We start from the raw sequence: 12830 nt of genomic DNA, 5'->3' as shown, positions 1-12830 counted from the left end.
ATAGCTAGTGAAATCACTGCTACTCTAAACACAGAGTTGCAGTTAATTTCAGAATGAGTGGCCAGCAACAAACTGGTCCTGAATATATCTAAGACTAAGAGCAGAGTATTATTAATCTCTTAAACTCTAGATCTAAACTGGATCTGGTAATAAAAAATCTGGTTATACATAATTTTTTTTAAAGATAACTAAGACTGTCCTAATAAAATACCAAATACACACAGAATAAATTCCTCTCAGCGGTGTAGTTCTGACCTGAGAGCTGTGGAAGAATGAAATCTCCCAATGACACACAGGTATGAGGGGGATGACTGTTATCATTCAGCCGTTTATTTTTTCTGGGCATTCGTGTGGAATGCAGAGCTGACAGACTGGGCGGTGGAAAAATGCATCCGGACAGCTTCCCGTCAGGGGTTTGTATCAGAATCCTGATTTCTTTTTAAAGGATTATGATTACAGTCAAAATAGGATTCTAATGGGGACTGATGTTCTAGTGTGGAATTCTTCCTGAGTGATGTCATTATGTAACCCGGAAGGCTAATGGGCCAACGGCTGGCCAGTTTCAGCTTGAAGGCTCTTCTTCAACTGCTGATGGTCTATGACAGTCTTTGCCAGGGATTGTCTCCTGCCTCATATCCTCATCATGGTCGGGTGGACTGCCAATTCATTTTCTTTTTTTTGTGTGCTCTGACCGGGGCTGAACTGTGTAGGGCCTTTGACTGTGTGGGGGCTGAGCTGTGTGGGGGCTGAGCTGTGTGAGGGCTGAGCTGTGTGAGGGCTGAGCTGTGTGGGGGCTGACCTGTTTGGGGGCTGAGCTGTGTGGGGGCGACCGGGGGCTGAGCTGTGTGAGGGCTGAGCTGTGTGAGGGCGAGCGGGAGGGCGGCTGTGTGGGGGCTGACCTGTTTGGGGGCTGAGCTGTGTGAGGGCTGACCTGTTTGGGGGCTGAGCTGTGTGAGGGCTGAGCTGTGTGAGGGCTGAGCTGTGTGAGGGCTGAGCTGTGTGAGGGCTGAGCTGTTTGGGGGCTGAGCTGTGTGAGGGCTGAGCTGTGTGAGGGCTGAACTGTGTGAGGGCTGAGCTGTGTGAGGGCTGAGCTGTGTGAGGGCTGAGCTGTGTGAGGGCTGACCTGTTTGGGGGCTGAGCTGCGTGAGGGCTGAACTGTGTGAGGGCTGAGCTGTGTGAGGGCTGAGCTGTGTGGGGGCTGAGCTGTGTGAGGGCTGAGCTGTGTGAGGGCTGAGCTGTGTGAGGGCTGAGCTGTGTGAGGGCTGACCTGTGTGGGGGCTGAGCTGTGTGAGGGCTGAACTGTGTGAGGGCTGAGCTGTGTGAGGGCTGAGCTGTGTGGGGGCTGACCTGTTTGGGGGCTGAGCTGTGTGAGGGCTGAGCTGTGTGAGGGCTGAGCCCTGTGAGGGCTGAGCTCTGTGGGGGCTGAGACTGTGTGGGGGCTGAGACTGTGTGTGGGCTGAGACTGTGTGAGGGCTGAGACTGTGTGGGGGCTGAGACTGTGTGAGGGCTGAGACTGTGTGAGGGCTGAGACTGTGTGGGGGCTGTGACTATTTTCGGGCTGAGACTGTGTGGGGGCTGAGCTGTGTGGGGTCTGTAACTATGTGAGTGTGTGCATATGTGTGTGTGCACAGGGGTACATCTCCGTCGTAAACCCCCGGTCCCGCCAGTGACCCATGCCTGGACCGGTGTCTCCTGGTGGGCAGGCTTTGATGCAGGCTCCGGGTCAAAGTAGAGGATCAGAGCCTGGGAAGAGTGTCCAGGGACCCCTAAACCCCCACTCCCACCCCCACAACCAGACCTCATCTAGCTGCCTTACAACAAAGCCTTTCAGGCCAGCAGGACGTGGAAACAGGCCCTTTGGGGAAGTGGAGCATGGCAGCCCCTCAGGCAGATGGATACGTCCACCACCTCCGCCGCAGAGATGTGAGACTGTGAAATGTCTAAACTTTTATAAGTAAAAACATGTTTTTCAAAGGGGTTGAGTTTTTGCATGGACTCCTAATGCCAACAAATAGATTATGAAGTTGAATGGAAGCCCAGGAACTGGAATGTGTAACTTTTTGGACGACCCGCCAAATTCACATAGACATGTGAGTTATAAATCTGTCATTCTCATTGAAAGCAAGTCTATGAAGCGGTAGATCTGTTCTATGTGTGCTATTTCTATGCTTCACGTTCTTTCGGTTTTGTACATCAGCTTCAAACAGTTGAAAATACTATCTTTTTGGTAATGGAAAATATATTTCACAGCGATTTAGATGCTATAATTATTCTCTATACTATACTTGCTTGTCACATAAACTGACATTTTTGCAACCAAGAAATGGCCGAGCGATTTCTGCATAGAGTGCCTTTTAAGTTTTTACAGTTTTTTACTTTGAGAAATGTATTTTTTGTTTGGCTTCGGTTCATAATTTGCAGTGCTCTTGAATATTTAGGCCCACCATGTGAAGCCCCAATAGTTTCCCAAGGAACAAACCTTTAATCATGAACACTTGTTCAATTAGTGAGAGTGGGAAGGCATTGGGATGTGTGAAGCCATCAGAAGCCATCAAATCTGAGAGGGAGGTCAGAGATAATCATAGTATAATTACATAAACATGATATGAATTCTTCACATTTTTATTGGTTTCACCATCGGCGACGTCTTTCTAAAAAAATATGTTCTTCATGTCTGGTCTGACTGTTTGACGGGGTGCAAAGATTTTATTGAAGGGCTTGTGTGAACTGTGAAGTGGCTTCTATCTCTCGCTTTAGTTCATAGCTATGCATTGTGGGTATGGCAGCTCATTCCTGAATCAACAGCAAATTAGAGAGACTTAACAACAAAGTGGATTGTTGAGTACATTTACAGTCTGAATTGTTGGCTCGGGTCTAACCCCGAGCTCTTGTTTGGGTTTGGTTGTTTTAATGCATATTATATGCTTCAGGTCAAAAGGGCGGCAGGTAGCCTAGTGGTTATAGTTTTGGACTAGTAACTGAATGGTTGCAAGATTGAATCATCCGAGCTGACAAGGTAAAAATCTGTCATTCTGCCCCTGAACAAGGCAGTTAACCCACTGTTCCTAGGCCGTCATTGAAAATAAAAATTTGTTCTTAACTGACTTGCCTAGTTAAATTAAGTTGAAAAAATAAAAGTGTTTATTTACAACTTGGAGAATTACACCTGTAATATAACAGACTTCTCTGCACTCCAAGTCATGGATTTGTAATTAACGTTCTACTTCTATGGAATCTTGAGGAATAGCGTAAGATGTCAACGATATAGTTTCCAGCTATAATTAGAAACATGGTTTTTAAATCAACAATATCCATGGATTCAAACATCTTTATCAGAGTGATAGTACCCCAAGTAAAACCTTCTTACTGTGAGGATTTACTAACATAAACAATCGGTCTCCCCTGCCGACTTGAGCAACCCTGACTGAACACTGCTGGGCTAGCTCTCCCCTTAACCTGAACACTGCTGGGCTAGCTCTCCCCTTAACCTGAACACTGCTGGGCTAGCTCTCCCCTTAACCTGAACACTGCTGGGCTAGCTCTCCCCTTAACCTGAACACTGCTGGGCTAGCTCTCCCCTTAACCCTCATGTTGTCAAACCATTACTCAGCTGAAACTCACTGGCATTAACACACAGACCTCCCCAAAGCCGCTTTTAGAGACCTGCTATCCACTGAGTGTTAACCACCACACTTTGCTACAGCGCCTCATTGGTTTGGGAGGGGGTCGTGGAGGTGTGTAGCTACTAGCTGGCCTGAGGAGCAGTGCTGTGGGGGAGACAGACCTTGTTTTTCTTTGCGGTTGCAGGCGGGGAGGGAAAAGACTGGATGTGAACTGAGGGATTAAATGGAAGGGGACTGGATGGGGGGCTGGATGGGGGGCTGGATGGGGGACTGGATGGGGGACTGGATGGGGACTGTATGGGGGACTGGATGGGGGACTGGATGGGGGACTGGATGGGGACTGGATGGGGACTGGATGGGGGACTGGATGGGGGACTGGATGGGGACTGGATGGAAAACACATAGAGTGAGAGACGCCGTTGACCACTGACCACAGAGCCTCCTGACCATCCGCCCACCTCTCCGTCTCCCTTTCCCTCAGCGTCAGCACGGTCCTTCTTAACACTTCAGACACTGTCTCCTCTGTGCTCTCAGCTCCCTCCCTCTCTTTTCTTTTACCTCCTTCTGTCTTGTCTTTTCTGTCATTCCTTAACCTTTTCTTCTGTGTACCAGACTTTTCCTGAATTCACTCAGTCTATGACAAACAGGTCAACAGACCTCAATTAATTTTATTGAATCTTTCTCATTTTGGTTTATTTTCTCATTGTATCCTCTCTCTCTCTTTCTCTTTCTTTCTTTCTTTCTTTCTTTCTTTCTTTCTTTCTTTCTTTCTTTCTTTCTTTCTTTCGTTCTTTCGTTCTTTCTTTCGTTCTTTTGTTCTTTCTTCTCTCTCTTTCTTCTCTCTCTTTCTCTTTCTCTCTCTCTCTCTCTGTCTCTCTCCATCTCTCTCTTTCTCTCTCTCTGTCTCTCTCCATCTCTCTCTCTCTGTCTCTCTCTCTCTGTCTCTCTCTCTCTGTCTCTCTCCCTTCCTCTCCTGGAGTTGCGTATCCCATTTAGTTTCCTCTGTGTCATTTCACACTAGTATCTGTGCCGAGGCTGGAGAGCATCCAGACTGTGTGGGGGCTGATGACAAAAGCACCAGGACCCTGAAGCCACAAGTTGCGCAGGTGGAAACGTGAAAACAGGCACCAATTAGAGCTTTCCAGAATCCCTTTCTTCTTCTGCTTCTTCTTCTTCTTCTCTCCTCTATTTCCTTGTCCCTTTTTATCTCTTTCTCTGTTGGTCGTATCGCCCACCATCTTCGCCCACCATTGCGTTATCAGGTCTGCAGCATACTTTCACAGGTCCCACTGTCTCTAGGGCTGCTCCGTGTACTTTTCCACTGCCTGTGTGTGTGTGTTTGTGTGTATGTGGGTGTGCGCACGTGCGTATGATCGATGGATGTGTGTGTGTATGTGCATAAACTTGCACTGTCTTTGTGACCACACACTGTGGTTGTGCTCCAGCATGTGACCACGCTCTCTGTGCTGGAGTTCTGCATCTGGTCAGCCCACCCTAACTCTCCCAGCTCCCTCAGACCCTACACACACTGCTCTGTCTCCACCAACTGCTGTTAGCAAGACGTGGCTAACGCTCAGAAGAAGCATCTCAATCTCTACTAATCCCAATTTCCATTTTCCCTCTAGATCTCAGTTCAGTTTAAATCAAGATGGATGTTCTCTGGCTGATCTAAACAGCATGTGTTGGAGAACACTTCTCTTTGAATTCAGTCTTGAAAAGCTCGATGGACCATTGCGTTTCAAGCCTCCATCTTTAACCCGTGGGTGCTAAGTGGGAGTTGTAAAGTCATTTGGAATACCGCGACCCCTCGCTCAGGCCCCCGCTAACACGGGCCCTTGGGTGAAGAGGTGTGTTAGTGGGGGAAGGGGTGTGTTAATGGGGGAAGGGGTGTGTTAGTGGGGGAAGGGGTGTGTTAGTGGGGGAACGGGTGTGTTAGTGGGGGAACAGGTGTGTTAGTGGGGGAACAGGTGTGTTAGTGAGGGAAGGGGTGTGTTAGTGGGGGAACAGGTGTGTTAGTGGGGGAACAGGTGTGTTAGTGGGGGAACAGGTGTGTTAGTGGGGGACCGGGTGTGTTAGTGGGGGAACAGGTGTGTTAGTGGGGGAACAGGTGTGTTAGTGGGGGAACGGGTGTGTTAGTGGGGGAACAGGTGTGTTAGTGGGGGAAGGGGTGTGTTAATGGTGGAATGGGTGTGTGATCTGGGACCACACTCCCTTATCCATGGTGTGATCTGGGACCACACTCCCTTATCCATGGTGTGATCTGGGACCACACTCCCTTATTATCCATGGTGTGATCTGGGACCACACTCCCTTATTATCCATGGTGTGATCTGGGACCACACTCCCTTATTATCCATGGTGTGATCTGGGACCACACTCCCTTATCCATGGTGTGATCTAGAACCACACTCCCTTATCCATGGTGTGATCTAGGACCACACTCCCTAATCCTCTGTGGTTTGATCTAGAACCACACTCCCTTATCCTATGTGGTGTGATCTAGAACCACACTCCCTTATCCTCTGTGGTGTGATCTAGAACCACACTCCCTTATCCTCTGTGGTGTGATCTAGAACCACACTCCCTTATCCTACGTGGTGTGATCTAGAACCACACTCCCTTATCCTACGTGGTGTGATCTAGAACCACACTCCCTTATCCTCCGTGGTGTGATCTAGAACCACACTCCCTTATCCTCCGTGGTGTGATCTAGAACCACACTCCCTTATCCTCCGTGGTGTGATCTAGAACCACACTCCCTTATCCTCCGTGGTGTGATCTAGAACCACACTCCCTTATCCTACGTGGTGTGATCTAGAACCACACTCCCTTATCCTCCGTGGTGTGATCTAGAACCACACTCCCTTATCCTCCGTGGTGTGATCTAGAACCACACTCCCTTATCCTCCGTGGTGTGATCTAGAACCACACTCCCTTATCCTCCGTGGTGTGATCTAGAACCACACTCCCTTATCCTACGTGGTGTGATCTAGAACCACACTCCCTTATCCTCCGTGGTGTGATCTAGAACCACACTCCCTTATCCTCCGTGGTGTGATCTAGAACCACACTCCCTTATCCTCCGTGGTGTGATCTAGAACCACACTCCCTTATCCTCCGTGGTGTGATCTAGGACGAGGCTGAGGGCTGGGATGAGCCCCGCTGTGCTGAGGGTGTGGGCGTGCTTGTATTTTGGTGTATGTGTATGTGTGTACTTTATGTGTGCGCGTGTGTGTAAGTGGTTGACCTCAGGTAAATGCTGAAAGTGATTGTGTGGAGGGGGGGATGTTCATCTCTAAGGGGATGAGCTCTGGTAAACCCTAAACTTAAAGAAGAGTGTCACCATCTCCAGGGTGCTGCTTGTCTTTGTAGCTGTGCTGCTGTCTGACCAGGGGCGTATTGGCCAGGATTAGTCAGTCAATTAAAGCCTCAGTAGTGAGATGGGAACGGGGGTCCCACAGCGTACTGTTCTCTACTCCCCGTGAGACCCTCCAAAGTGAATCTCCTCCCTAATTGGGAACACATATGCCGGAGAGGGACAGGGGATAAGGAGGAGGCCGGGGGGGGGGTGACTCCCTAATGTAATGTCTCTAGGAGTGACACTATTGTAATTGATCAAACAGGGAAGAATCTTTATACTATAGTACTGAACCCCTCCCATAGCCCCCCCCCCCCCCTCCCTCCAAATCCCTGCTCTACCATTTAATTTACTGCTCAGATTTGTTGGGGAGGGTTGGCGTGGCGGAGGTGAAGTGTGGGCTCTATGTCTGAATCTCACACGGGATTGCTGCATGGAAATCTGTTCAGAGCGGAAGAGTGGAACAGGATACTCCATCAAGACTGAGTTGTGAGGCATCCGGCTGGCCTTGTACTGATGTGGCAGAAAACACACAGCCAGTGAATCCAGCCCTGGGAACTAGAGGGTGATGGTGAATTGGTGACAGTGTGTGTGGTGAGAGAAAGTGTGTGTGTTTGTGTGTGACTGAGCATGGTTAGAGGCAGGAAAGCTGGGGGCACACTGGTTATTGCTTCATCCTCTCTCTCTCTCTCTCTCTCCCTCCCCCTCAACCTTTCTCTCTTTCTCTTTCCCCCTCTCTCTCTCTCCCTCTCTCTCTCTCTCTCTCTCTGTGTGTTGTATTGAACTGCAGGGAAAGTGGCTTTATTGTGGGGAAGTCTCAGAGCGAAATGGGAACCATTTCCTTGGGGAACACATTATTATTGCAACGCATGTTGCAATTGAAAGAAGGAAGCTATGTGGGGAGGTAATAGTTGGTTTTTGTAATTTGTAGCCTCTGAAGTGGTCGTTAGAACACACAGACCGAGTTTACAGCTCTGAAATCATGGGCTTTCACTGTAGACAATAACAGGGGATTTATTTAAGGAAACAGTAAGCCACAACCCTATTAGTCTAAATGTGATGCTTTGAAACTCGTTTTATGGTGGAACCTCAGTGTTGTCTGTGAATGAGATATCCATCAATCACTTAACTGCATAGGAATATTTACAACGTCTAAGTAACTAACTGCATGCGGAAGTCATTTTTACTGTTAACGTCTATCCTTGTGTGGCCTCTTCAGGTCGACGCCTGTTTGTTATGCTAGCTGAGCTCCATGCTAACATCCCACAGCACATCCTTGTGTGGCCTCTTCAGGTCGAAGCCTGTTTGTTATGCTAGCTGAGCTCCATGCTAACATCCCACAGCACATTGTTGTGTGGCCTCTTCAGGTCGACGCCTGTTTGTTATGCTAGCTGAGCTCCATGCTAACATCCCACAGCACATCCTTGTGTGGCCTCTTCAGGTTGAAGCCTGTTTGTTATGCTAGCTGAGCTCCATGCTAACATCCCACAGCACATTGTTGTGTGGCCTCTTCAGGTAGACGCCTGTTTGTTATGCTAGCTGAGCTCCATGCTAACATCCCACAGCACATCCTGTGTGTGGCCTCATTAGCTAGACGACTCAAAATCAGTTAAAAAAAAAAAGAAACACGTGTTTACATCCGCAGACTTTGAAGGACGAAACCCAACACTATGCCTCTATGTAAACGAATTGTACAGTGTAAACTAATTGTACATTGTAAACGAATGGGTGCGTAGGGATACAAGAAACATCAAAAGTCATCCTGCGGTCAGGTATCTCTCCTGTTCATTTAAATTCCTTGGTTTTGACTGTTGTGCGTCTCAGCAAGTTCTACCCAATGATGTTGTATATACATATGGTAATCTGATGTACAGTACGCATGTATGGCTCTAACTTATGTCTCTGCCCTGTGTGTTTGCCAGTGGAGTATGACAGAGAGCTGTCGCCACACAGAATGCACCACAAAGAGTTCAAGTTCAACCTGTCCCAGATCCCCGAGGGCGAGGCCGTCACCGCCTCCGAGTTACGCCTCTACAAGGAGTGTGCAAACCAAGTCGTCATCAACGAGACCCTCCTGCTCAGCGTCTACCAAGTGGTGCAGGAGCACCCCAACAGGTAAGACACACTGCACACACACACAGTCCAGTCCTTACATGTCAATCTGATGACAATAGGATAATCTCATCAGGCCCTTTTCACAGTTTAATAGCTTGCTGCTTGCTATTGATATATACATGGGTTTATATCAGAGCTAGCTTGTTGTACTGCTTTATAGTGTTGAAGTCATGCTATCACAGTAATGGTATATACACTATATATACAAAAGTATGTAGAAACCCCTTCAAATGAGTGGATTTGGCTATGTCAGGTGTATATTTCATCGAGCACTAAGCCATGCAATATCAATTGACAAACATTGGCAGTAGAATGGCCTTACTGAAGAGCTCAGTGACTTTCAACGTGGCACCGTCATAGGATGCCACCTTTCCAACAAGTAATTTCATCAAATGTATGCCCCGGGTCAACTGTAAGTGCTGTTATTTTGAAGTGGAAACATCTAGGAGCAACAACGGCTCAGTCGCGAAGTGGCAGGCCACACAAGCTCACAGAACGGGACTGGCGAGTGCTGAAGAGCGTAGCGCTTTCAAATTGTCTGTCCTCGGTTGCAACACTCACTACCGAGTTCCAAACTGACTCTGGGAAGCAATGTCAGCACAATAATTGTTCATCGGGAGCTTCATGAAATGGGTTTCCATGGCCCGAGCAGCTGCACACAAGCCTAAGATCACCATGTGCAATGCCAAGCATTGGCTGGAGTGGTGTAAAGCTCACTGCCATTGGACTCTGGAGCAGTGGAAACGCGTTCTCTGGAGTGACTAATCACGCTTCACCATCTGTCAGTCCAATGGATGAATCTGGGTTTGGTGGATGCCAGGAGAATGCTACCTGCACTAATGAATAGTGCCAACTGTAAAGTTTGTTGGAGGAGGAATAATGGTCTGGGGCTGTTTTTCATGGTTCGGGCTAGGCCCCTTAGTTCCAGTGAAGGGCAATCTTAACGCTGCATATGATGACATTCTAGACGATTCTGTGATTCCAACTTTGGGGCAACAGTTTGGGGAAGGCACTTTCCTGTTTCAGCATGACAATGCCCCTGTGCACAAAGAGAGGTCCACATAGAACTGGTTTGTTGAGATCATTGTGGAAGAACTGGCCTGCACGGAGCCCTGACCTCAACCCCATCAAACACCTTTCGGATGAATTGGAACGTAGACTGCGAGCCAGGCCTAATCGTCCAAGATCTGTGCCCGACCATAGTAATGCTTTTGTGGCTGAAGTCCCTGGAGCAATGTTCCAACATCTAGTGGAAAGCCTTCCCAGAAGAGTGGAGGCTGTTATAGCAGCAAAGGGGGAACCATATTAATGCCCATGATTTTGGAATGAAATGTTTGACGAGCAGGAGTCCATACACTTTTTTGGTAATGTTGTGACTTTGAGGTATAGATATTGTGTTACTATTTTCTTTATTATATATATATTTTTTGTTCCTCATTTTCTTACTTTTTAACTCTGCATTGTTGGGAAAGGGTTCGTAAGTAAGCATTTCACAGTAAAGTCTACACCTGTTGTATTCAGGGCAGGTGACAAATAAAATGTGATTGATTGATATAGATGTATAGTATTTGTGAGTGCCGCTGAGGCAGAATCCTCCATAGAATCATATATAGGACAAAGACAGAACTCTGGAATCCTCTCAGATTTCCACATGGTTCAGCTTCTCCCAGTGATCTAATACTGGGATGATATGGTTCAGCTTCTCCCAGTGACCTAACACTGGGATGATATGGTTCAGCTTCTCTTAGTGATCTGTCTAACACTGGGATGATATGGTTCAGCTTCTCTTAGTGATCTGTCTAACACTGTGATGATATGGTTCAGCTTCTCTTAGTGATCTGTCTAACACTGGGATGATATGGTTCAGCCTCTTCCAGTGATCTGTCTAACACTGGGATGATATGGTTCAGCTTCTCTTAGTGATCTGTCTAACACTGGGATGATATGATTCAGCCTCTTCCAGTGATCTGTCTAACACTGGGATGATATGGTTCAGCTTCTCTTAGTGATCTGTCTAACACTGGGATGATATGGTTCAGCTTCTCCCAGTGATCTGTCTAACACTGGGATGATATGGTTCAGCTTCTCTTAGTGATCTGTCTAACACTGGGATGATATGGTTCAGCTTCTCCCAGTGATCTGTCTAACACTGGGATGATATGGTTCAGCTTCTCTTAGTGATCTGTCTAACACTGGGATGATATGGTTCAGCTTCTCTTAGTGATCTGTCTAACACTGGGATAATATGGTTCAGCTTCTTCCAGTGATCTGTCAAATACTGGGATGATATGGTTCAGCTTCTCCCAGTGATCTGTCTAACACTGGGATGATATGGTTCAGCTTCTTCCAGTGATCTGTCTAACACTGGGATGATATGGTTCAGCTTCTCTTAGTTATCTGTCTAACACTGGGATGATATGGTTCAGCTTCTTCCAGTGATCTGTCGAACACTGGGATGATATGGTTCAGCTTCTTCCAGTGATCTGTCTAATACTGGGATGATATGGTTCAGCTTCTTCCAGTGATCTGTCTAACACTGGGATGATATGGTTCAGCCTCTTCCAGTGATCTGTCTAATACTGGGATGATATGGTTCAGCTTCTCTTAGTGATCTGTCTAATACTGGGATGATATGGTTCAGCTTCTCTTAGTGATCTAACACTGGGATGATATGGTTCAGCTTCTTCCAGTGATCTGTCTAATACTGGGATGATATGGTTCAGCTTCTCTTAGTGATCTAACACTGGGATGATATGGTTCAGCTTCTTCCAGTGATCTGTCTAATACTGGGATGATATGGTTCAGCTTCTTCCAGTGATCTGTCTAATACTGGGATGATATGGTTCAGCTTCTCCCAGTGATCTAACACTGGGATGATATGGAGGAACTATTAGACGATACAATACCTGACAAGACTAAGTGAACCCTGAGATGTGATGTCAGACCATCCCAATCTCCTGCTACTCCGTTCTCCTAGTCAGTCCTGAGCTTGTCGAGATGAGGGATAATGTATACTGCTACTCCGTCCTCCTAGTCAGTCCTGAGCTTGTCGAGATGAGGGATATTGTATACTGCTACTCCGTCCTCCTAGTCAGTCCTGAGCTTATCGAGATGAGGGATAATGTGTACTGTGTGCAGAGGAAAGTCTTAGCTACACGTACTTCTCCAGACATTGATTACACGGTAGCGTAGCTCTGGTTTTCTGCCATGTATTTTCTCTAGAATGAGGCATGACCACATTGCCTTACCAAAATAGCCTGACTTTAGAGTCCCAAAAAGAGCAGCACCAAAACACGGTAAGCATTTACATTGTTGCTGCTGGGAGAGACATCCCACTCGGATACAACAGACAATAAAATAGCTGGATGGTATTGATATTTTGAAAACAGTAGGAGACGATGTAAGATTCTGCATTGAGTTCATCGATGCACTTTTTAAGGAAAAGTCACTAAGTGTAACGGTCGTCGTATGTAGTAGACCAAGGCGCAGCGGGTTGAGTGCTCATTTTAACTTTTATTGAACACTTAAATAACAAAACAAGAAAACGAACGGACGCACAGTATTGCAGGCTACACACAGCAATGCAAAAACAACTTCCCACAAAAGACAGGTGAAAAAAGTATGTATGACTCCCAATCAGCAACAACGATGTACAGCTGTTCCTGATTGAGAGCCATACCAGGCCAACAAAGAAATACACAACATAGAAAAACCATAGAAATACAAAACATAGA

At 47.1% G+C, this 12830-nt stretch overlaps 1 protein-coding gene across 1 annotated transcript in view; it reads left to right on the top strand.

Annotated features, from left to right (window-relative positions):
- LOC106579629 (bone morphogenetic protein 7) overlaps window positions 1-12830 on the top strand; it is a 55148-nt gene that overhangs the window by 22315 nt on the left and 20003 nt on the right. The window contains exon 2 of the mRNA XM_014159727.3: window positions 8904-9096. Coding sequence (XP_014015202.2) covers window positions 8904-9096 — 193 coding nt within the window. The remainder of the gene's footprint in view (window positions 1-8903; window positions 9097-12830) is intronic.

Source organism: Salmo salar, chromosome 19 (assembly GCF_965601325.2).
Source record: "Salmo salar chromosome 19, fSalSal1, whole genome shotgun sequence".
Lineage (NCBI taxonomy): Eukaryota > Metazoa > Chordata > Actinopteri > Salmoniformes > Salmonidae > Salmo > Salmo salar.
The sequence above is the reverse complement of the archived record's forward strand: the minus strand, read 5'-3'. Positions and strand labels throughout refer to the sequence as shown.